This window comes from Haemorhous mexicanus, chromosome 24, assembly GCF_027477595.1.
Source record: "Haemorhous mexicanus isolate bHaeMex1 chromosome 24, bHaeMex1.pri, whole genome shotgun sequence".
NCBI classification, from domain to species: domain Eukaryota; kingdom Metazoa; phylum Chordata; class Aves; order Passeriformes; family Fringillidae; genus Haemorhous; species Haemorhous mexicanus.
The window spans coordinates 2,308,648-2,333,409 of record NC_082364.1 but is presented as its reverse complement, the minus strand read 5'-3'; the positions used below and the strand labels follow the sequence as shown (position 1 = coordinate 2,333,409).

At 53.5% G+C, this 24,762-nt stretch overlaps 1 protein-coding gene and 1 long non-coding RNA gene across 2 annotated transcripts; both read right to left on the bottom strand.

The window, feature by feature from the left end:
* Window positions 1-447: 447 nt before the first annotated feature.
* Window positions 448-3,938, bottom strand: LOC132338120 (uncharacterized). Its single transcript, XR_009489380.1, has 3 exons — window positions 3,694-3,938; window positions 3,376-3,481; window positions 448-875 (listed from the first exon to the last, which is right to left on the bottom strand). It is a non-coding gene; the product is annotated as an uncharacterized LOC132338120 (long non-coding RNA).
* Window positions 3,939-7,556: 3,618 nt separating this feature from the next.
* ADAMTS15 (ADAM metallopeptidase with thrombospondin type 1 motif 15) lies at window positions 7,557-21,552 on the bottom strand. Its single transcript, XM_059867135.1, has 8 exons — window positions 20,506-21,552; window positions 16,271-16,403; window positions 15,572-15,739; window positions 14,892-15,175; window positions 12,301-12,478; window positions 12,023-12,204; window positions 11,270-11,445; window positions 7,557-10,558 (listed from the first exon to the last, which is right to left on the bottom strand). Exons 1-8 carry the CDS (start codon window positions 21,418-21,420, stop codon window positions 9,778-9,780), a joined length of 2,817 nt encoding a protein of 938 aa, XP_059723118.1. The 5' UTR covers window positions 21,421-21,552; the 3' UTR covers window positions 7,557-9,777.
* Window positions 21,553-24,762: the final 3,210 nt, after the last annotated feature.

Genomic DNA, 24,762 nt, shown 5'->3' with positions numbered 1-24,762 from the left:
ATAGATATGGGTACAGATATAGATATAGATAAATAGATATATAGATGTAGATGTAGATATATAGGTATAGATATATAGATATAGATAGATATAGATTATAGATATAGATTATATAGATATGGATATAGATATGGATATGGATATAGATATGGATATGGATATAGATATAGATATAGATATATTTGAATAGATATAGAGATAGATATATAGACATATAGATATATAGATAAATATAAATATAGATGTGGATATAGATACAGATATATAGATATAGGTACAGATATAGATAGCTATAAATATATACATAGATATAGGTATATAGATAGATTAGATAGAGATATAGATAAATATATAGATAGATATAGGTATATAGATATAGATGATATAGATACAGATTAGATATAGATATAGGTATAGATAGGTCTATAGATATATATTTGAACCAGTTTGGGGGACAAAAAATGTGATGAGGAGCACTAAAAGAAGAGTGAAAGGGATGGAAACAGCAGCACAGGATGCAGAATGTCCCATCCCAAGTGGGTTTCACCTTAATAGAAGCAAATCTCACTGCTGCTCCAGGAAGGATTTATCCCCAAATGCCTGGGCTCAGAAAAGGAGGATTGAAGGCCTTTTCCCAGACATCTGGGCTCGTATCTCTCCCAGCACACTGCTGGCATCCATCAGGGGAGCTCCACGTCCCCTTCCCGTCTGTCCCACATTTTCAGCCTCTCCACACCACAAGGGGAATGCTGTCGGGGTTTTTTTTAATCTCCTTCCCCTGCAGTTTGATCAATTTGTTATTTATTTGGGTTTATTGCCTTCCTTGTCATTTTGTTGTTCCGTTTACTCAGTCCCCCAGGCTGCTGAAAGAGGCACTGAAAAAGAAAATATAGGACAAATAATTATTATTTGCATGTTCTCTGGAACAAGCCAAGATTCTCTGGGGAGAGGGTGGGATTTGCCTCTGTTTGTTTCCTCAGAGGCAATATTAAATAGAAAAACGTGGCTGCAGGAGTTAACCCTTCCCAGAGCCACATCTCTGCACCATGGAGAGGGGGCTGAGATCCCCCAGCAGCAGGATGGAGACAGAGCAGGAATCAGAAACAGGTTCCCTGGTGCTTTTGGCTTCCCACCAAGCAGAAACAATGGAAAAAACAAAAGGCAAGAGGAATCCTTGGCAGGGAGCAGAACAAAGCCCTGCAGTCTGGGCAAAGCCAAGGGCAGGGTTATTCCTTTCCCATATAAACACTTCCCCATTCCCCCCCCCCAAAAAAAAATATATACACCCCCCTGGCATTGCTAGGAGTGAATCCCAGCTGGATGGGGTGAGGGATTGGCAGCCTGGCTGTGGAGGTGGGTGGCACGTGCCAGGCTGAGTGCCCAGCTGGGTGGGAGGCTCTGCTCAGCACCACCCCAGGGACCAGGACCAGCCCTGCCCTCCCTGGGCCAGCTCCCAGGGGAATATTTGGGTTTGGATCTCTTTGTACCCTCATTTGTGGGGCTTTGGTTTTTCTTTACTAGGAGGAAACAAACCATTGATGCCTCCAGCTCGTGTGCCAGACAAATTCTGGGAAATTTGGCTTTTCCAGACCCAAATAGAAACATCAGCCAGGTTTGGAAAACCAACACTTCCAGCAATCATTTGGATGCATTAAAAATGGGGAAGGGGAGGGAAAGGGGGGGAAGGGGAAGGGGAAGGGGAAGGGGAAGGGGAAAGGAAAGGGAAAGGGAAAGGGAAAGGGAAAGGGAAAGGGAAAGGGAAAGGGAAAGGGAAAGGGAAAGGGAAAGGGAAAGGGAAAGGGAAAGGGAAAGGAATTGTGGAGATTTGTTTATGCTGGAGAAAGAATTTCTACAATAAAGAGCAGCTTAATTGCTTTAAAATTCTGTGCTTCCCATTTTCTTCAAGATGCCAGGTCCTTGCTCCTGACAACACAGTCTAAGGGCTGAAAGGAGCTGTGCCATCAGATGTGTCATCACTTCTCACTTTCATTCTCTTCCTCAAATGCAGAAAAAAATTTAAATGAAAAATTAAATAAATTAAATTAAAAATAATTTTTAAAATAAACTTAAAATAAATGTTTACATTTAGTCCTTTTCAAAACACTACACACTTCAGGCAGTTTGACACACCTCAGAGAAGCTCACTGTGAACAGCAGACCAGGGATTTTCCTTCCCTCCCATCTCCTGCCAGCCCCTCCAGGGAGGGAGCAGCAGAGCAGGCACCAACCCCAGAGGGGCTCTGGCTGCCCTGGGCTGCTCCAGGGGTGTGGAGCAGCCAAACCCAGCAGGATTCAGGTGGGATAACACCTGCTTTGCATTAGCATCTCCCTCGTGAGGTTTCTCGTGGTTTTATTCTTCCTCCTCATTTCCTTTTCTCTCTGCTCACTCCTTTCCTCGTTCCTTTGGGAGAAAACAGCTCAGCCCAGGTTCTCCCTGTCTTTCAGTGTCCCCTTTTCCCCCGTGTTTGTTTTTCCAGCTAGGATTTCCTCACCTCCACAGGAAGTGCTGCAGCCCAGGGGTTAATGGGCAGCTTGGGAAAACTGATCCAGGCCATTCCTGGCCATGGTGACCCTGCATGGCCCCAAAGCCCAGAGCTCACCTCCTGAATCCTGGGGCTGTCTGAAGATGGATGAAGAAGTGGCCTTTCATCTCCCTAATTTCACAAAACATCCAGCACTGCAATATTGGTTTTTATGCCCAAATTCCCTGAGATTTCTTTAAGATGCCCAGATAGGCCATGCTTTGATAGACTCAGCCTGCTCCTCATCATCCTGCTGCTCCTGTCCCTCCATCCCTGGTCCAGATGTCCTGCCCTGCTTCTCCTGCCTGCCTTTCCACAGCTGGGGCAGCCCATGGAGAGCACAGAGATCCTTAATGAGCTCTGTCAGGATGATTCTCTGCAGTGAGCACCATTTGGAGATGTGTTTATACTCGCCAGAGCCTGGGTGCTGCCCTTTGAAAACATTCTCAGTGACAGAGCTGCAGAAAAGGCCCACAGCACACCTTTTGTGGGGTGGGGAGGGATATGTTTGGGGTATTTTCTCCTCTCTGAACACCCCAAAGGCTTTGATTCAGCCTCAGTGGAAGCTTCCAGCTTTGATTGCTGTATTGAGCAGGGAGGTGCTGAGGTCCCTGCTCAACATTAGGACTGTGCTTAAGGGATGAAAAAATGTCCAGTTTTTAAAGTGAAAATAGCAATTAAATACTGAAACGTGGCCCTGAGTGCCTCAGCAGCTCAGGGACCTTGTGTTTAGCCAGCTCTGACTGTGCCCAATGCTTCAGCCACCTGAAAATGTCTCAGATGCTCTGACGAATCCCTGTGGTCTCTATTTTTTAATTTAGAGCAAAAAGCAGCTGTTACTGCAAATAATTACCTTTACATCTCGGTTGCACACAGTGTTGTTCCCTTCACAACTCCAAAACATTGTTCCTTGAGGACTTATATTTCCAGGGCTGTCAATCCAACACCTTTCACCAGCGCTAAATTCATTTACAAGCGGGGGGAAAATAAAGAAACCTTTAAAAAATAATCACGGCACATTAAAAAACCATTTGGGAGCCCATCCACCTCCCAGGCTTGCTTGGCTGAACTTGATATTAATTAGGCTAAATCCAAAGGCAGCACCTTCCCCAGGAGTTGGCTGGAAAGCTCTCAGCACTCACCCCATGGCTGCAATTTCCAAGGTTTTTACCTAGTTAGGGATTAGAATCCTTAGCAGCTGCCTGATTTACTCAGCTCATTCCCTCGGAGATGCTGACGCCGTCTCGCTCCTCCTGCCATCACTTCTCAGGATTTTGCATTTATAGGAGTAAAAATATGTGATGGAGACCTCCAAAAAGATAAAACCCTCCTTCTGCCTCTGGTCAGTGAGAGGTGGGGGTTTGCTTGCCATAAATCCACGAGCTCTGCCTGCCAGATTAGTGTTGGACAGACACACTTGGCACTGACCGCGTTGGATAATTAGAAAAAAAATATTAAAAAAAAAAAAAATAAAAGCAAAGAAATAAACCCAAACCAGCAGAAATGCTTGTGGGAACGTGTCAGTTTGCTGGCTGGGAGGACAGCAGGGGAAGTTTAGTCTGCTGCAAGGGCCGGGGGGTCGGCACTGCCGGGGCCTTGGCATCCCTTCCAGCTGGTCCCACACCGAGCTGGAGCTCGTCTCCATCCCAGCCACAGCAGCTGTCCAGGCTTCCTCGGACTGCCTGAGCAGGATTCAGACCATTCTCAGAGGTTCCACATGGGGAGAAGCCTTTCCTGCCCGAGGAGCAGGGTTCGTGCCAGCCGTGGCTGTGTCGGGGGTCGGGGCTGGGGGAGCTGAAGAGGGAATGGGGAGAGGGGCTGGGGTCTCACATCCTGGCTCCACTCAGCACTCTGATTCACATCCCCAAGCTCAAGTGAACATTCCTCTTTTCCCAGGCACAGCAGAGCCCTTCCCAGTTTCTTTCTTCTCCCAGGAGAGGCTTTCTGCAGGACATGTGTTATCAATTAGCTCCATTAGCTCAACGCACGTCTGGTTTTGCTTTTGTCTCCTGGCAAAGCCCAGTAATTATAATTGTTATTAATAGTGATGGCAGTAATATATATTTATGTGTGTGTATGTAGAGATATAAAAATAGCAAGGCAGCATCCCAGCCCCAGGGAGCTGATCCACAGCCACGTCGAAGCCCTGGACAAAACTCCAGATGAGGCAGGAGCATTTCCCTCCCCCTCCATAGTTTCTCTCCCTTACACTCCAGGTAATCCCTTTCTTACAAAAATTTTTAAGCTTCCTGTGTTTCAGCATAGGAGAAATGTAAACCAGCAGATTTGCAGGCAGTCCAGAGGCAGGAGTGAGTTTTAGCTCCCTAAAGACATTTGGTGTGCTCTGCCCAAGCCATCTTCAGCTGTGCAGCTCAGCCAGGGATGGATTGGGACCAAAGTGGGGATTCCTGGGCAGGATTCCTTGGCCTGAGGGGATGGGTCTCATGCCTCTTGCTCCATCAGGACATGCTGACCTTCCCTTCCCTGCAGGTGAAGGCACAGCAGGGTCCCCTGAAGGGAAAAGCAGCCAGGTCAGTCTGTTATTGGGTACTGGAGAATCCAAACACGACAAATTCACAGCCAAGGGAAGAAACAATAAAACCTTTTAGTGCTGGAAAATGAGGAATCCAGAAAAACATCAGATGTAGCATCTGATGACACTGGGAAAAGCCAGCCCTTCTTCTCAGACAGCAAATCTGATGCTCCACATCATTCCTCCTGCACTAGGAGCCTGCTCCTGTGCCTTGAGGCTTGATAAAGGTGGAGGACATCACCTGTGTCACCCACCTGTAGCACCACTAAGCCAGCACCAGCTTTCCCTGCCTAAACACAACCCCCCTTCCCTTCCACAGGGTGATTCTGGTCTTGATCCTGGGTTTATTTCTTCCTCAACAGCTAAATCTATTTATTTATTTATTTAATTAATTAATTAATTAATATACTTTTCTTTATTTTTATTGATATAGATAATTTTATATTTCTATATAATAAATAAAATTATGCATTAAATATCTATATTATATTATATTATATTATATTATATTATATTATATTATATTATATTATATTATATTATATTATATTATATTATATTATATTATATTATATTATATTATATTATATTATATTATATTATATTATATTATATTATATTATATTATATTATATTATATTATATTATATTATATTTTTACCAGGTAAATACTTGGAGATTGTGTGGGGTTTTTGGCTCTCTGGGTGATCTTTAAGGGCATCTGGTTAAAAGTGTGGGGCTGTCACCTGGAGGAGCAAGGTGATAGTTTTAACTGAATTTTCTGCTCCTGAGCAGATACTTGAGGCCCAAGTTATGGCTGTAACAGGAGGGAATCTCCCTCCTTGCTCCCAATAAAGCCACTTTCAGCTGTTGCCTTTGCAGTGTGGGATGTATTTGGGGTGGAAGTGAACTTTATTGTGAGGGGAGGCTCCCTGTAGGAGCTGCTGAGGGGGAAGGTTCTCAGCTCTGTCTGTTTCTTTGGGATTAAACATTAGGGAGAAATTCTTCCCTGTGAGGGTGGGCAGGCCCTGGCACAGAGCTGCTGTGGCTGCCCCATCCCTGGAAGTGTTGAAGGCCAGGCTGGACAGGGCTTGGAGCAACCTGGGATAGTGGAGGGTCCCTGTTTGTGGCAGAAGGGATGGAAGATGATCTTCATGGCTCCTTCCAGCACTGACTGTTCTGGGATTCTGTGATGATGGAAAGCAAACTGAGCTTTCCCCCAGTAAACCACGTGACATTTGCCAAATCATTACAACATCATAGGGGAGTAAACTGTGTTTGCTGAGGGAAAATAAAATCCCAGGCAACCTGCTGAGAGCTGGGGGGTGACATCAGGCATCCCTGAGTGACACAGCCCAGGAGCAGGAAGGGCTTTATCTCAGCATTGGCCCCAGTGCAACAGGGCAGAGAGAGGGCTCTGACTCAGGGAGGGTGTGCTGAGAATTTTAGGAGGAGCACACAGACAGGGCTGTTCCAGGATGTGAGTGCTGATCCAGTTTCCATCAATCATTTTAACTCTGTATTCCTGTCACCCTGACAGAAGAACATCCTGAGTCAAGCCTCAGGAAAACCAGGCTCCTTCTATGAGCATCCCCAGTTTTCCTGGGGCTCACAGGAACTGATTCACCCCAGGGCTCCTTCAGGGCTCCTTTTTACCTATAAACAATTCTGTAGCAGAACCAAATCAGAAATAACCTCTTGGGCTTATAAAGGGGTTGGCTTTGATGCCTTAGGATTTGAGCTTTTCTATTTTTCATATGATTCAGGGATCCATGAGATGGAAAATGATGCTTGAGGGCTTGGCTGTTGGGTTAGAAAAGGTGCTCAGCATCCCTTTCCCTCTGGAAAGCAAAGCCCACAAAGCCTCAGCAATGACACAAATCCCCCATAAAGGTGGCACTGAAGGTGTGAGAAAGAAGCAGAAGGGAAAGGAACAATTATGAAATTGTAATCCTGCAGTTCTGCAGTGTATAACTAAAACTTTTCTATTTTCCATCTATTTGTAACCTGCAGTTCTTTAGTGCAGAACTCCAAACCCCACACACAGTGGGAGCTGCTGCTTCCCCATTTGGGCAGACACAACAATTCCTCTCCAGGCCTGGCAGTCAAGGACACCTCACTGCCTCAGGCCCCAGAGATGGAAACAAAAGGGAGTTGGGGGAGCAAACTTGGGGTCAATGCCTTCATTAGCTGGAGCTGGAATTGGCAGATTCACCCCCAAATGGACCAAACTTATAAAAGTGTGAAACCCTTGAGTCCATTTTTGGGTGCAGCCCCTGGGGGGGTCTTTCTCTGCCCTAAATGTACCTGAAGGCCCTTCAGTAAATAGATCTGCTTTTTATTCTCCTAATTTTGTCTCTGTTTTCAGGAAGGCCCAAAAAGGCACCAGTTTTGCTCTTTAGGTGATGAGCTGACACTCAGGGGTCAGGCTCACAATAACACAAAGAACACCCTGCAGCCACCAACAAAACAACCCTTGCAGGACCGTGTCCCCCCAGGGGTAACTTTAAATACAGATTTATTTCAGGTTTGCTACTGACGCACAAACAGCAGAGATCGATGTTCAGTATACATGGTATACACAAAGCAGCCAGAACCGTCGGCATCTCCGTCCTCCTGCTGCACCCTCAGCAGAAGAACCACACACGAGGAACCCCTCACCTCCTCAGCAACCAGGCTGACGATTTCTCGGTGGCTTAGAAACCAGCTGTGGGACGGCAGGACACCAAAGGGCAGCTCCTTGGAGCTCTGTCCCCAGAGGGAAGCGCAGCGGGCTCAGATATGCAGGAAAACCCTCAGGAAATGGGTGGTGTGTTCATGGGAATGCAGACCTGGAAGGGATTTCCTAGGAACATTAACTCCCGTTCCCTGCTGTGCAGAGCAACCACAACATCTGCTCCTGGCTCTGTGGAGCAGTGTGGAGACCTAAAACATGATTGTGTTGAAAGAGGCATTAGAAGGATCCTCTAGGAGGATCCCCAGGGAGGATCAGCCCACAAACATTGTCACAAGGAGTTTGTGAGCTGCTGCAGAGACCTAAGAAAGGAACTCTCGTGCCACCTGTCCCATTTCTTGTCATTCTCACCTTGCCCACAGCTGGAGACCTTCTGGAGCCACCCAAGGGGCAACGGAGTTTCCTTGTTGGACCTCCAACAAGCATGGCAGGCTCCAAGCCTTTATTTGCTGAGATGGCATCTTCTGCCTACCCAAAATCTGTGTCTTATCCCTATAATACCTTTCTGCTGATCCCAGTAACTGCACAGCTTGACCCAGAAGCTTTTGCTTGTTTACAGTCACAGCTCGTTGATTAAGAGGCACCTGCATCAGTGACAAAGCAAAAAATTCAACGGTGCCTTGATGATTTGATCTGAGCAAGAGACCTCAATGATAAATGGGGTTTGGGAGAGGTAAAACAGCCTCTGACCACAGTGAGCACGATGCTACAAAACTGTCAGAGGTGCAGAATAACCCCAGAGGCACAGAACAAGCCCAGAATAAGTGGAGGGGGAAAATGGTTGTAGATGCTTTGCAGCAGCAAGAGGGTTGACAGTCCCTCTCTCCCTGCATGCCTGAACCCTGCTGAGCCCCTTTTCCCTCAGGAAAGCCAAAGACCCAAATTGATCTCCCTCTCCCTCAGCTCCAAAAGGATGCCAGGGATGTGACCCCAGCTCTGATAAAGCTCAGGATATCTCAGGGAGGCTTTACACAGAGGAAAAATACCCCAGTCTAGTTAAAGGCTGGAGTCTATGGGAAGTCTGGGCAGGACAAACTGGTCCCATTGAGCATTGAGCACCATTTCCAGAGCGAAGCAAAGTCTCAGTGGCTGGGGGGGCTGTGTCTGACCCTGTGGAACTACAGCACAGCTGCTTGCTGCTTTTTTGGAATGACAGCTCAAACCTCAGGTCCATTATGATCCCTTTTAGCCCTGGAAAGCTTCAGGTGGACCAGGGTGTGAAGGAGCATCCAGATGTTCACACAGCCCCATCCCAAAGCACCATAGGAAACCTCAGGCTGGTGAGATCCCCTGGGAATAACACCAGCCCTGTAATGCAAGGTTTACATCCATCAGGAGGGGAGGAAGGAGGTTAGAAAAATACAGAGTTAAGCACCATAAAATTTACACTGGTCAGGTCATAAACACGAGGAGAGAATGAAAATAAAGCCACCACCTTCCAGCCTGGCCCAGGGATGCTGCTGGGACAACAAAGTCCCCACCAGCAAGCCCTGGAGGCATCAGTCCCAGTGCCTCATCGCACCGGTGGTCGTTGCATTGGTAAATCCTTTTGGTCCCGTTTAGCATGAGTGTTGGGGGAGTCCAGGGAGAAGGGAGGTAGGGTTGGTCCTGGCAAGGTGGGGGGAGGCTTCATCTGTGCAATTTAGGGGCATCTCCCTGCCTGTACCACAGATCCATCACAGGCAGGGATGATCCTCCTCGCTTCCATCTGTCCCCCCAGTTCCCAGGCTCCACCGGTGGTTTCCGTGTCGTTCAGTGGCTTCGAGGTAGATGTTCATTCTCGCTCTGTCTCCAAGCGACCTGGTTGGTAAAAGCCCTCTCTCCCAGGTGCATGGGGCTGTCCCCACACCCAGGTCCCTTTTTGTTCCCATTTTTTTTCTTATTTTTCCCCCTTTTGCTATGTGCTATGGACATCTCCCCCACTCCCAACCTCTGGCACGCAGCCATAGGAACACCATGCCCTTCCTCGCAGGCACCCCTTGACCTGCTCAGCACGGCCTCAAGGTGCAGAAATCCAGCTCCTGCGGCTTCCTCCGAAAATTGCAACTCTCCCGGGGCAGCAGGCGCCCGGTGGGCACCACGCACTTCAACGCCCGTCTCTTGAAACCCCGACCGCAGCTCTTGGAGCAGGAAGACCAGGGTCCAGCTTCCCAGGCCGGGCAGGGCTCCCCGCAGAGCCGGACGTCGGCGGGGCGCTGCGCCGCGTCGCACTCGGCGGCCGGCTGGCCGTAGGAGTCGCGGCAAGCCACCGAGCGCTTCTGCAAGCCATCGCCGCAGGTGACGGAGCACGCCTCCCAGCCGCCCACCGCCCACTTGTACGAGGGCCGCTTGTAGCTCGGCCTCCCGCCGTCCAGGCGGTTGGACAGGCTGAGGACGCTGTTGTTGAGGTCCGGCGGGGTCTTGCCCTCCTTCTTGTAGGAGGACTTGTCCTCCTTGCTCTCCTTGGGGAGGTAGAAGGAGTAGCGCACCCGGGGAGGGGTCATCTTTCCCACGGAGAGCACCTCCAGAGTCAGGGGCTCCTGGATGGGCTTGAAGGCCTGGAGGCTCTCGACGGCCGTGCCGGTGCCGCTGTAGCGCAGGACGCTGCCCTTGACCATCAGGTCCCTCTCGACGGCCGAGACGATGAAGTGGCCGTTCAGCAGGTACTTGCCCTGCGCGTTCTTCAGCGCCAGGTAGTTGTCGTCGCTGACGAGGCCTTTGTAGCCCCGCTGGCGGATGTCGATGTTGGAGGCGCCCGCGGGGATGACCACCACGAAGTTGTAGCCGTGCCTGAAAGAGAAGAGCGGGCAGGGCAGGACATCAGGCACGGGACACAGTGCACAGACCACGCTTCAGATGCACAAGATACGGACACAAGGAAAAATAAACTGTCCAGAACCAGCGAAAAGTGAGAAAGCGCCAAACCTTTGCCCAAGATGCAGGAAAAAGAAAACGCTATGCAAATCAATGTTATTCCAAAGATGATATAGATAGAAATCTTCTGTTGTGAAAAATGCTTCCCAGAGAGGGAAACCACCATGTAAAGATAAAAGTATTAGTAATGATACAACTGCCAAAAATGTCTCTGAAGACAGAACATTTGGGAAATGCCAATCAGATCCTATCTGTGACATGGTGCATGGTGCATTACTTCAGCCCTGAGATCCTCCCACCCCTACGTTTGTCTTCTTCCTGTGAGGATCAGTGTGAATTTCCTCGCTGCATTGAGTTTTGTCTAGGCTGATGTCACCCGGTTACAGGAAGATGCTTCAGCCCCTCTGGCTCAACAGCACTCCATCAGCAGAAGTCAACAGGACATTAAATGTGTCCTGCAGCTCCTTCAGAGCCAGCTCAGGAGGCTGGCCAGTGATGTGCATGAGCACCAGCAGATTTGGCTCAGGATGGATTTATCCTACACCATCTCCACAACCTTCCTGCATCCCCCACACCAAAACACACAGCTGGGAGTAGGGGAAGCACACGTGGTAACCAAACACTCACATGGGTTTGGTGAACAAGCCTGACACCTTCTTGCAGCTCTTGTTGTCTCCTCCACAGACACTGCATTTGTCAAACTTCTTCTTGGAGCCCAGCTTCCCATCACAGCCTGCCTTGATGCATTTGCCCTGGACACAGACCGAAGTGGAGTCCGGGGAGCAAGGGGTGCCATCCACAACCTAAACCAGGTGAGAAAAACAAGCTGCTCCATTTCCCTCTCTCACCTCCCAAGGCCTCCCAGCGGTGTCCATCCCTCCCCAATCCATCTGACAGGTCCTGAGGAGATGCCAGCAGGCACCATGTCGCTCTTTGCTCATGTTCTGCTTTGCAGGCAGGATTTTGGGGTCTCTGAGAAGAGACAGATGGGACTGCGTCCCTTTTCTCCCATCCACAGAATTTCCTGTCCTTTCCATTACAGGGAACAAGCTGCACAGGGGACACTGCTAACACCATCCCACTCAGTCCTGTGTCTGGATGTCCACCCTGCCCTGCCTGTTGCTTCCACAGTACCCACACTATCATCCTTTATCCCAGGACCACAGGAATATGTCAGAGGCACCTTTATTACAGGTAAAAATGACATCTTCCAGAGGAAAACCCTCCATGGACCAGCTCCAGCGCCAAGCTGATTCATACCACACTGTGGGCACCTCACCTAAAACCATCCACCCACCAGACAAGGAAAGTCTATTCATCTCCAGGGGCACTGGAGCCATCCCACAGTCCAGGCACTGACCCTGGGGGTCTCTCACCAACCTTGGGTGCCAGCACATAGAAGTAGCCGGTGCCGTTGGCCCGGCAGATGAGCTTGCACTTGTCCCGGGGCGAGACACCGGAGTATTTGGGAACCCAGGAGACAGAGGCAGTCAGGCGGTTCGTGCTGTGACTGTAGCCATTGAAAGCCTCACACTGCTCCTCACGGAAGCTCTTCCCTGGCACTGAAAATAATAGGGAGGTGGTGTTGAGCACCAGCCTGCACCTCCAGCTTTAGTTTTCTGGGGTTGTCACAGGCCGAGCCGAGCCCCAGCCCTTACCTGCAGCAGCGCAGGGCTCCAGGTTGCAGGAGCGGTACTTGACGCGGACGCCCTCGCAGTAGGAGCCGCCGTTGGCCGGCACGGGGTCGCTGCATTCCCGCCTGGCCAGCTGCACCCCGCCGCCACAGCTCCGCGAGCACGGCCCGTACGGCGCCCACCTGGCCCAGCCGCCATCCACCTGCAGGGAGGGACAGCCTGAAGGGCTGCACGCCCATCATCCCCACTCTTGGAACCACCCCTGCACAAGGAAAACCTCCAACCACTGCACGCCCATCATCCCCACTCTTGGAACCACCCCTGCACAAGGAAAACCTCCAACTGCTGCACACCCATCATCCCCACACTTGGAGCCATCCCTGCACAAGGAAAACCTCCAACTGCTGCACACCCATCATCCCCACACTTGGAACCATCCCTGCACAAGGAAAACCTCCAACTGCTGCACACCCATCATCCCCACACTTGGAGCCATCCCTGCACAAGGAAAACCTCCAACTGCTGCACACCCATCATCCCCACACTTGGAGCCATCCCTGCACAAGGAAAACCTCCAACTGCTGCACACCCATCATCCCCACACTTGGAGCCACCCCTGCACAAGGAAAACCTCCAACCACTGCACACCCATCATCCCCACACTTGGAGCCATCCCTGCACAAGGAAAACCTCCAACTGCTGCACACCCATCATCCCCACACTTGGAACCACCCCTGCACAAGGAAAACCTCCAACTGCTGCACACCCATCATCCCCACACTTGGAGCCATCCCTGCACAAGGAAAACCTCCAACTGCTGCACACCCATCATCCCCACACTTGGAGCCACCCCTGCACAAGGAAAACCTCCAACCACTGCACACCCATCATCCCCACACTTGGAGCCATCCCTGCACAAGGAAAACCTCCAACCACTGCACACCCATCATCCCCACACTTGGAGCCATCCCTGCACAAGGAAAACCTCCAACCACTGCACACCCATCATCCCCACACTTGGAACCACCCCTGCACAAGGAAAACCTCCAACTGCTGCACACCCATCATCCCCACACTTGGAACCACCCCTGCACAAGGAAAACCTCCAACTGCTGCACACCCATCATCCCCACACTTGGAGCCATCCCTGCACAAGGAAAACCTCCAACCACTGCACACCCATCATCCCCACACTTGGAGCCATCCCTGCACAAGGAAAACCTCCAACTGCTGCACACCCATCATCCCCACACTTGGAACCATCCCTGCACAAGGAAAACCTCCAACCACTGCACACCCATCATCCCCACACTTGGAGCCATCCCTGCACAAGGAAAACCTCCAACCGCCCACAAACAGAATCACAGAATAATGAGGTTGGAAGAGACCTCTAAGATCATGAAGTCCAACCTGTGCCCTAACACCTCAGCTAGACTATAGCACTAAGGGCCATGTCCAGTCTTTTTTAAACACATCCAGAGACGGTGATTCCACCACCTCCCTGGGAAGGGCATTCCAGTACTTTATTATTCTTTTGGTGAAAAATTTTTTCCTAATATCCAACCTGTACCTTCCCTGCCGTAGCTTGAGACTGTGTCCCCTGGTTCTGTCAGTGCTGCCCAGTGGAAGAGACCAATCCCCACCTGTGTACAACCTCCTTCAGGAAGGTGTAGAGAGCAATAAGGTCACCTTCCTGGTGAGGGGATCCGAGGGGTGGATGTTGATTTCTTCTCTGTGCTGACCAGTGAGAGGACCCAAGGGAGTGGTCTGAAGTTGTGTCAGGGGAGGCTCAGGTTGGATATCAGGAAAAGGTTCTTTCCTCAGAGGGTGCTGGGGCACTGAACAGGCTCCCAGGAAAGTAGTCACAGCCCCAAGCCTGACAGAGCTCAAGAAGCATTTGGACAATCCTCTCAGGTGTGTGGTGTGGCTCTTGGGAATGGTCCTGAGCAGGGCCAGTAGTTGGACTCAATGATCCTTGTGGGTCCCTTTCAAAACAGCAAATTCTGTGAAACTTGCCCAGGGCTGGCTGGAGCAGAGCAGCAGCCTCACTCCTTGAGAAATGCATGATACCCAAGGGTATCTCAGTTTCCACATCAGTGTCCCCATGCTGGGTCTCCACCATCAGGAGACTGGGGTGATACCCCTGCCAGCATCTGCTCAGAGTGACCCTGTGGGATGTTTTTGGGGCTCCCAGTACAGTCACCCATCCTGTACTCACTGAGTGACCCTATGGGGTGTTGTTGGGTCTCCCAGCACAGGGACCCATCCTGTACTTCCTGAGTGACCTGGTTTTGGGCTCCCAGCAGAGGCACTCACCCTGCACTCACTGAGTGGGGTGTTTTGGGTTCCCAGCACAGGTACCCATCCTGTACTTGCTGAGTGACCTGTTTTTGCATTCCCAGCACAGGTATTCACCCTGTACTCACCGAGTGGGGTGGTTTTGGGTTCCCAGCACAGGCACTCACCCTGCACTCCCTGAATGACCTGGTTTTGGGTTCCCAGCAGAGGCACTCACCCTGCACTCCCTGAGTGACCTGGTCTTGGGTTCCCAGCAGAGGCACTCACCCTGCACTCCCTGAGTGACCTGGTCTTGGGTTCCCAGCAGAGGCACTCACCCTGTACTTGCTGACGTTGTGCCTCTCCACGCAGGCTCCCTTGAGGCAGAAGCGCCCGTCGCCGCAGGCGGTGCCGTCGGCCCAGGGGAAGTGCCGGGTCTGGCACACGATCTGCCCACGGGCCTTGCCCGTGCACCACAGCTTGGCACAGTACTGCATGTAGGGGCAGGGCTTGGAGCCCACCCCGAAGGCCAGCTCGCACTGCTGGTTCAGGCTGTAGCTCGTCCCCGGCAGGTCCTCGGGCAGAGGGATGGGTTTGGCGGGCTGGTCCAGCAGACAGTCCCCTGCAGGAGTGGGAGAGGGGGTCTGTCAGGTCTTGGGGGTTGTCGGGACCAGAGTGGGGAGGGAAAGCACTGCTGCAGGGAGATGAAGGAGAGATTGGGCCACAGCTACCCCAGGGATGCCCTTCATCTTGGCTGTATCCCAGATGCAGATGATTCCACCTCCTGGTGATGCCTTGGAGCTGTGCCAGCAGCCTGAGTGCAGATGTCACTGCTGGGGACACCCAGGAGGTCTGGACGCTACAGAAACCTCCCATTTCCTTCCAAATTTGTTTACAGAGCCAGGAGAGGAAGAGCTTTCCAGCCAACCATCTTTTCCCAGTAAGCAGCTGCAGGGCTGGGCCCTGTTCCTAGGGGACAGGGACACGGGCAGGGGATGAGGGGCACAGCAGGGCTCACCATGGCCACTGTCCAGGAAGTCAGTGATGATGGCAGCGCTGCAGGCTGACCAGGGGTTGGCACGGTCGATCTGGATGAGGGTGGGGGACATCATGTGGTTGGTCTTCAGCCGGCCAAAGACCTCCTCACAGGCCTTCACGTTGTCGTGGGGCATGTTGAACACGTGGCCTGGGGGTGGGATGAGGGAGGCAGCATGAATAACCCAGCACAGCACGAGAGCAGGAACCCCCCAGCTTCTTTCAGCAGAGACTGAGACATGGAATGGGGCAAACCCTTGCAAGGATAGCAATGTGGACAGCCCAGAAGAGTCAGCAAACATTCCAGCTCTCTCCCAGATGCCTCATGCACATGGAAAGCACATGGAAAAGGAAGGGCAAGGGAAATTGTGAAGAAAAGGTGACAGGTGACTTCAGCACTTGCCCCTCTGTCTCCTCCCTCCCAGAGGTAGGTGTGGTCTCTGCCTGTTATTTCAGGACTCCTGAATCCTGGAAACCCAGCTGTGGTAGCAACCATGAGAGCAAAGCTCCTTCAGCTCCCTCAGCAGCCCTTTCCCACCTGGCTCAGGGGCAAAGGCAGAGTTTCCCTATCACCAGGTACCACCTATTGTCTCATCTCCCAGAGGCCAAAACCAGGGCTGTTCTGAACTCTGGCAGCCCCTGGAAGTGCTGCTGAGAGGAAGAGGGGAGCTGGGAGCCTTACCCAGCTCGTGGGCGGTGGTGAAGGCCGAGGGCAGCCCGTCGTCCTCGATGACGGAGCAGCTGCGCTTGGGGTCACACATGGTGCCCACGTCTGCCATCCCCAACGTGTCACAGGTGGTGGCACCACACAGGTCCTGCCAGTCACAGAGGGAAGGGGTTAGTCCTGGGGACAGCACAGGTGTCACCGTTCCCCTTTCCCACCTCATTCCTGGCCCCCCACAGGGAGCTCCTGACGGGAAGGAAGCCCAAAGGGATGGGAACCACACCGGGATACAGAGGCAGGAAACCTCAGTCCTGACCCAGCCCAGGCTGCAAACGTGTGCTTGCACCTAACCCCAGCACCAGGGATGTGTGTAGCAGCATCCTGCCCAGCCTTCAGCAACAGCTTTTCCTACCCAAACAGCTCCTCTGGCCAGGGTGGAGCTGGTTTTGTCACGGACGAGCCAGTCTGGTTCCCTTGGTCTTAAGTGTGAGCTCAAGGACTAGACCCAGGTGGGTGGATGGGAACACATCTGGCCTTGGACTCAGGGCTGAGCCACTTCTCAGTCTCATTTCTCAGCTTCTTCCAAGGAACAAGAAAGTCCTGGACCAGGTCCAGAAGTTTGCAAGGGTAAAGAAGGTGCTCCTGCCTGCCCAAGACACTCTGCAGCCATCCTTCAAGGAGCAACCAAGCCCAGCTGATCAAAGGAGGAACCAGCCCAGGAGGAGCCAGCCCAGGAGGAACCAGCCCACGCTTCCACCCCCAAACTGAAGACAGCCTGATGTTGCCAGGAGAGAGGCTGGGCAGGGTCTCATAGTGGGCAGATCTGCCCTTCCCAAGGTGCTCATGCTAAAAAAGTCCATTTAAGACCCACCAATACTACAGCCTGGCAGTAACCTTGTCCCAGGTGCTCCCTTCCCCTGCTGGGTGTGGTTTGGGTTTGGGAGGGCTGGAGCATCCTCCCCTCCCTCGGTGCTGCCCCAGAGCTGCCAGGGAGGCCATGCAGCGGGCACAGAGCTGTTTTCCACATGAAAAGAAAAGTAAGGGACTCGCTGGGCGCTCCCATGCTATAAATAAGTGTGATTCATGCTCAGCACTCGCCCAGCCAAAGCGCCTGGGTTGCTCAAAATCCTGCAGGAGCTGCTCTGCCAATATTTCCAGCAAGGTTTCCAAGCTGCAGGCATTCCCGCGCAGGCAGGTTCAGCCGTGGGTAAATCACAGTCCTGATGACTTCAGAGAGCCCCAGCCAGGGCTGAGATGGCTTTAACAGGAGACCTGGGGCCAGGAGTGTGGAGGCACAGGCAAGACCAGGATCTCCAGAGAGGTGACGTGAAGAAACGTCTGGGTCTGCTCTGGTGGTGGAAAACCCCATCATAAAGTGAGTTCAAGCGCTTTGCTTTGCAGTTTTTCTGCCCAGCCAGGGCCCTGCTGCATCCCTGATCCCAGGAGAAGAGGTGGCAGCCCCACCTTACACTGGCAGTGCCACCACTGCAGGGCACAGGTTGATTAATGGTGCTGGCAAGCCCAGGGGCAGAGTCCCAGTCCCAAAAATCCACCAAGACCCAGTGGTATCATCACCCTGAGCCAGTCCAGGGGTGCAGCTTGCCCAGGAGCCCCTGCCCCTGCTCTGACCGGCACTGGGGGTTTGGGGGTGAGGATGGGGCATGGGGAGGAATGTCCCAGCCTCACAGCTCACAGCTCCCCGCTCAGTGCTCTTTGAAGAGCTCTCAGTGCTCTTTGAAGAGTTCTTTCCTCGCCAGCACAGCGAGCTTTGGCTCCCAGCCCAACACCTGCACTGACACACTGATCCACTTCTCACTCTGAGCCTCGCTGGGATTCACCACCAGCAGCTCTCTGGGGGCTTTTCCCTCACCCCAGCCTCCTCAGGACAGCCTGGGCATGCCAGGCAGCATCTCTTAATGACAGGTCCTGATCCCCCACCTGAACACCTCCTTCAGCCTTGCCAGCATTGAGGCTGCTCAGGAGGGGAGCAGAGAAATGGAAGAGGTTTAGGGTGGGAAGGCACCGGGCAAGGAGCCGGCTCTGCCTTTGCTCTCTGTCACTGGCATCCCCCCTGCTGGCACAGGTACAGGGAGGACCCTTGGTTCCCTGAGGGGCTGCAGGCAACCTGCTCAGTGCATCAGCACTCTCCTGCCAGCCTGACCTTCCCACATGGCACCTCCCAAGGCTTTTCATTGTCCCTTGTGAACTTCCCAAGACGTTCCACAGGTCAGTCAGGGGGATCCTTGTGCATTAATTCACCTACTCAGAGTCATAAGCACTCTTCCTGTGTGCATCCAAGGCAACTCCAAAAAGCTGAGGCTTCCAAATTTCCCCATGTGCTAGGCTGCAGCCAGATCTTCCTTCGTGCAGCTTCCCTTTGGTTTTACAGCAAAGCAAAGATGCACAGCCGGTGTGACACCAAGGTCCAGGAGGGGTGGGAAGGATGGACAAGCCCTTGCCATGGTGTGCAGAGATATTTCCAGGAGGGCAGCTGGAGGCTGGATGCTCTGCAGGACCCTCCAACAAGCCGTGGTTCAGATAGGAAGGGAGTCTGCACCCACCAGCTGATCAGGACTGAGCTTCCCAAAGGCAAATCCATCATTCAGCGTTGGAAGAGAGCAAATCCAAGCAGTAAAAGAGAGCCCCATTCGTCAGCAGCTCATCACCACAGTGAAAACTGCCTATCAACCAGCCTGGAGGTGAAATTTAAGTCGGGGGCTTATGTAACAGCTTTTTGGCAGGAAGATAAGCTTCAGGATGTCAGGGGACCACAGATGGATGCACTCAAGGAAGGCAGATGTCTCCCTGACCGTGTGCCTTTGCATTGAGCTTGCTTTGGGATTTCAGGAATGGATGGTTTAGCAATGTGTAAAAAATGCAGCCCAGACGTGATCCACATCTTTTGAATCGCTGGGACCGACTCTGTCCCACGTGCAGCTCCAGTGACCTCACGGGGCTTCCACCAGAGGTGGAGCTGCCTCGTCCCTGCAGAGGTGTCAGCAGTGTCCTCCTCTGCAAGTGCTCCAGCAGCCTGGGCTTCCATCCTGTCTGTGCTCCCAGAGCATCTACAGCTGGCCCGGGGTGGGGAGGACAAGAAGACACACAGGACAAGATCCTACACGTCCTGCACAGCTCAGCCCTGCTCCAGCCCTTGCTGAGCCCAGGCTGGGGACAGCTGAACTGAGCTGGATGCTATATGCTTCCCACCCACCACAAGTGCTTGACCTGGAAAAATGTTTTGGGAATGGTCTCACTGCTTGCTGAGGGGAGTTCCTCACCTGTCCCTAATCCAAAAACATCTGGGCAGGGATAGTGGAAGGAGAAAATGCAAGGAGCCTTTTCTGCCAAAGCCTGCTGCAGCCAAGATAAGACGTGAGTGTCCCTTCCAAGCTGGGCTCATCCTCCTCCCATCCCATCAGGGGCACTGGACTGATGTCCACACTGAGACAGGACTACAGGGAGGGAGGAACAATGGGGAGAGGCTGTGGGAGCTTCAGTGTCACCCAGTTTGTGGGGGTGGGAGGATGCAGAGCTCATCCCACACGCCACATCACCACGGAGCCACGCCAAAGGCAGCTCCAAGCCTCTCTCCCACCACAGGGATGCAGCCAGCCCACGGCAGTGGTGGCAGTGGCTCTCTGCTCCCCCCCACTCGAGGGCTGTAGTGCTGGCTCAATCTCTGGTGCTTCACTTCCAGCCCTGAACCGGGTCCATGCAGCGCAGCCAGTGCTGAGGAGAGGTCCAGGTTCTCAGGAGAACCTCATGCATGAGTCAGAGGAAGCAGGGAGAGGTTTTTTCTTGGCAGGTGGCACTGTGAGCTCTTCCCAGCTGGGGAGGGGGAACAGGACCATGCTCCTCCTCTTTTGGGCTCAGACCTCTCATTTCAGAGTGCACTCAGAGCCACAAGGCACTCGCTGCCAAGCTCCTGCATGGAGGCAGGAGATAGAGCAGCAGGTTTCTGCCCGTGGGGCACCTTGCCTTTGGACACCTCCCGGCCTCATTCACCCCATGGCAGGGATTTTTCCAGGCTGCTAGCCAAAACTTGCCCAGGGGACAGCAAGGACTGGCCCAAGTCTGCTTGCTCCATGCCTCTGCATGCCCCACGCAGCATCTGAGAGTGGAGGTTCCCTGGGAAAGAGGGACAGGCACAGGCACAACCTCCCCCGTCATGTACTCAGGTGGCAGAACACCTCAGCCCAGGGCAGGGCTCTGTGACAGGGGGGAGCAGCTCCTCGGGCCCCCCCTGCACCCACCTGCTTGGTGAAGAGGATGGCGGTGTCCCAGTACTCGGGGTGCTTGTCGCTGACCTTGTTCCACTTCTTCTGCCAGGCGCAGAAGTTGCGGAGGGTGAGGGCGGCGTTGCTGGTGACTTTGGGCCCCTTGTCATCCTGCCCGATGAGGAGGAACTTGACCACGGAGATCTGGATGGGGTTACGGATGCTGGGGTGCTTGTAGAGACGGGCGGCCGTGGCCATCAGGGTGAGCAGGTAGTGCTGCAGGTCATCCCCGTGGAACTTCACCATCGACTCGTCGGCCACCACCAAGGTCTCCACGTAGCGCGGGACCGAGGCGAAGCGCTTGGCGCGACCGCCTTTCCCCCCCGCACGCCCCCGGTACTTGTCGAGCGCCTGCAGCACGCCGGGGGTGAGCCCGGAGCCCACGGCGCAGCGGGACGCTCCGGCCCCGACGGGGCGGCCGGGGCTGCGGCGCTGCAGGCGATGGAGCCCCCCGGCCGCGCCCCCCGGCAGCGGGCTGATCAGGTACTCGGCTCCCCGGTAGCCGAAAGCCCCCCGGAGCCCCCCGCAAAGGCTGAGGGCGGCGAAGGACTCGCGGTCGGCGTTGACATCCCCCGAATAGAAGCAGTGGCGGAGAGCGGGCAGCGGGCGGGCGGCCGCCCCCAGGTAGTGGGCGGCGAAGGCGGGCGCGATGAACCGGGCGTCGGGGGAGAGGTGGAGGTAGAAATCCTCCCCGAAAGCCGAGAGCTGGATCACCACCGCCTGCCCCCCGCGCGGGGGCTCGGCCGGGCCGCCCCTGAAATAAGCGGGCCCGTTGATGTCGGGGTCCAGGCGCAGCGGGGTGACCAGCGCGGAGTCGGGGTCCGGGGGGGTCCCCGCGCTCAGGCGCAGCCCCGGCGCGCCCAGCAGCAGCAGCGGCAGCAGCGGCAGCATCGTCCCGGCGGGCTCAGGCCGGCCGCATCGGGGTTCGGGGGAGGCGCGGGGGGGAGAAAACAGCACCCGGCCCCCCCCTTCCTCCCTCCCTCCTCCTCCTCCTCCTGGACCCGCCGAGGCTGGAGGAGCGGAGCGGCCCCGCCGGTACCTGCTTTGCGGGGCGCACCGCGCTTTTATAGCGCGGGAGCGGGGCGCGGCTTGGCCCCGCCGCAGCCACTCCGGGGCGGGGGCCGGGGCCGAGCGGGGCCGAGCGGGGCCGGCGGAGGAGCCGAGCGGAGCCGGGAGAGAACCGCGCTCCGCCCGGGGCTGCCGCCGCCTCCCCGGGGCGGAGCGGGGTGGGGGCGCGGCACCGCCGGGAGGACGGGAGGGGATGGAACGATGGGGTGGGATGGGGTGGGATGTGGGTTTGAGATGGGGTGGTATTGAGGGTGGGATGAGATAGGGGGAGATGGACGGGATTGAGGAGTGGGATAGCATTGTGTGGGATGGAATGGGGTGCTGGGGTTGGAACAGGATGGAATAAAGGGTGGGGTGAAACAGGATGGGGTCAGGTGAGATAGGACAGGATGGGATGGGAATGGAATGAGGTGGGATGGGAGGATGGGACAGGATAGGATTGGGGTATTGGATGGGATGGAGTAGAAGGAGACCCTCTTCACTTTTTTTCCTGCAGCAAAGAGGGAAACTCTGCAGCCCCCAGGGATGCTCCCACCTGCCAGGCTCCCTCCTGCCACTCTCCAGTTTTTCTGGACCCTGCTTTAAGTGAAGGGATGGAGCTCAGTGACCCCGCAGGGAGAGGGACTCTGGTTACAACAGGGGTGTGCAGGGAAGATAAAAGGTCATAGAATCATTGAGTCATGGAACAGTTTGGGTTGGAAAGGACCTTTAAAGGTCAGCTATTCCAGCCCTCCATCCTCTGCTCCGTGCTGGTATTTGGGACAGTTCAGTGGAGTGGGGAACCTGCTCTTTGACAGCTGAGGGCTTAGTTCCCAGATTTATTCAGGAAGATAAATGTTTTCCACAGCCCAGGAGTGTCTAGCACCGAGACCTGGGCTGTGCCCCTCTGTGCACCTCCAGACCTGCCACCCCAGTGTCACACTGCCCCAACAATTCCTGCATTCACACCGGGGGGATCCCTTCCAGTGCACCCCTCTCCACCCACCCCACCCTCATTCAGGTGGGGGACAAAGGTGATTTCCACTTCTGACCTCAGCCTCCCTTCATCCCTGAGCACCAAAGCACGCTCCATAAGTGTTAACATCTGCAACATCCCCTCCTCTGAGACTGCAGGACAGCCTGTGTGGGGTACATGGGATTGCCCACACCCACCAAATGCAGGGATCAGCAGAACAGTGTGTGCAGGGTGCTGGGGCAGGTAATGCTCCTGGGAGGTGGGAAGATCTCGCTGTGGATGGGATTTTTGGAGAGCAGAGTCCTCAGCAACAACCTGTAGCTGAGGGACAGATTTATCAGCAGTCTAAGCACCACAGTTTGGTTTAGTGATGAAATTAGGGCCTCTTATGGACAAGCTGGCTTTGATGTGATTTCAGCAAAGGCTGAAACCCTTTGAAATGCAAGCACAGCTGAAGAATGTGTGCATGTATGAAACAGAATCCAAATTATTGCCTAAGGCACAGGGCCCACAGCCCACAGCCCACAGCCCAGCTCGTTTTGCTGTCAGCGCACCCCCGTGCTGTGGTTTGCTCAGTTGTGTGCCTTGCAGCTGAACTTGTGACCCAAAAAACCATCTGACCACGCTGGGCTGAGGCAATCAGGGATTTTGTCTGCTGGCCAAAGGGCAACGTGCCCAGGGGTGTTGGTAATGGGCAGCCCAGGGAGTGGAGGAGCAAGGGAAGAGGGGCACAGTCTTGAGCATCTTGAGGTGCCAGGAGGGAATTTCTCCTTCCCACAGCCTTGCTCTGCTCAGCAGGGTGGTTTCTCCAAAGACCACAGCAGCATCCACAATGCCACAGGCTCCCACAGCTGCCACCAGCTGCCTCAGCCTAGAGGTCATCAAGCCAGAGTTAGTGAGTGCTGCCCCTGAGCTCCAGCCCCTCCATCTGGGAGCTCTCATCAAGAGGATGAGTCAAACCAAGCTGGCAGGAACTTTATCTCCAGCCTAGAGAACATCTGATTGCCTCCTGATGGGGAAAGGCAGGCAGAAAATGTGAATGGTTTGGCTGTGCCTGGGCTGAGACCTGCTGGAACCTCCAGGCATGGGACTGGCTGTGTCCCATGATGCTGAGGGAGAGCCACGGGCTGGAACACAGGGATGGATCAGCTGGATCTCCATCCCAGCCTCCCCAGCCCTCAATCAGAACAGCTGGGAATCACCTACCCCAAGGCTTTGCAAACCAAACCATCACTTCCCAGCAGCAGCACTTCCCTAACCCAAACCCTAACCCTAAACCAAACCCAAACCCTAACCCAAACCCAAACCCTAACCCTAACCTAATTCTAACCTACCCCCAACCTACCCCAAACCCAAACCATCACTTCCCTGCCCAGGGTGAGCAGAGGAGCAGTGGAGCACAGGAGCACACACTGCTCATCCCTTCCAGCAGGTACAGGAATGTTCCAGAGCACTCCATAAAAGAAGGAGGCACATTTTTATTTCAGTTTTCCTCTTGCTTGAGGATGTGATGTGATTTTTCTCTCCAGGGACAAGCCAGCAGCTGCCTGAACCCCACACCTGAAGCAGGAGCTGGTCCAGGTGACACCTTGGTGTCACTCCCTGCCTCTCCAGGCTGGCTGCTCCTCACCCCCTGCAGTCCATCTGGGCTGGATGGATTTGGGATGAAGGTGAGCACACAGAAAGCAGGGAATGGAGGTGGAAGATGCCTTTGGAACATTCTGAGCAGCTACAGATCATGAAATACATCAATGAATATATTATTCAATATAATGAATATATAAGGGATGTAAGGTGGATTCTGCTTCTACTTTGATTTTTGTCTAGAAACCACTTTAAGGCAAAGCCTATCTCACTCAGGCTTAGTCCATTGCTCACTCTGATCTTGAAATATCAGTGTGAGCTGGTCTGCAGTGTGGATTTTCCTTCTCCCACCTTCCTCTTCCTTCATCCCAAACATCTCCAGGAAGCATCAAGTTATTTTGTTTCATTTATTCATCACCGTGATGCAAATGCATTCATTTTAAAACACAAAAAGAGCAAAAATAACCACCTTAAACCTCACATATCTCTTGGGTGTTCCAGTTCACCAAAGAATTTTTTTTTAAATAGAGCATCTGAGAATTTTAGAGCAGAGCAAGATAGAGCAGAAAGGTGGTTCAGGCAGGGGAAACTGCTACTCAAGCAGTTGATTTTGGCTAAAACCTTGG

What these genes read in the sequence shown, in the direction of transcription:
- ADAMTS15 (XM_059867135.1), bottom strand. Translation starts at nt 21,420, where the DNA reads ATGCTGCCGCTGCTGCCGCTGCTGCTGCTGGGCGCGCCGGGGCTGCGC. An exon ending in CACCACCGCCCACGAGCTGG is followed by an intron (nt 15,740 to 16,270) that starts GTAAGGCTCCCA and finishes TCCCACCCCCAG; the next exon opens with GCCACGTGTTCAACATGCCC. An exon ending in GGCTTGTTCACCAAACCCAT is followed by an intron (nt 10,559 to 11,269) that starts GTGAGTGTTTGG and finishes CTTCTCTTTCAG; the next exon opens with GCACGGCTACAACTTCGTGG.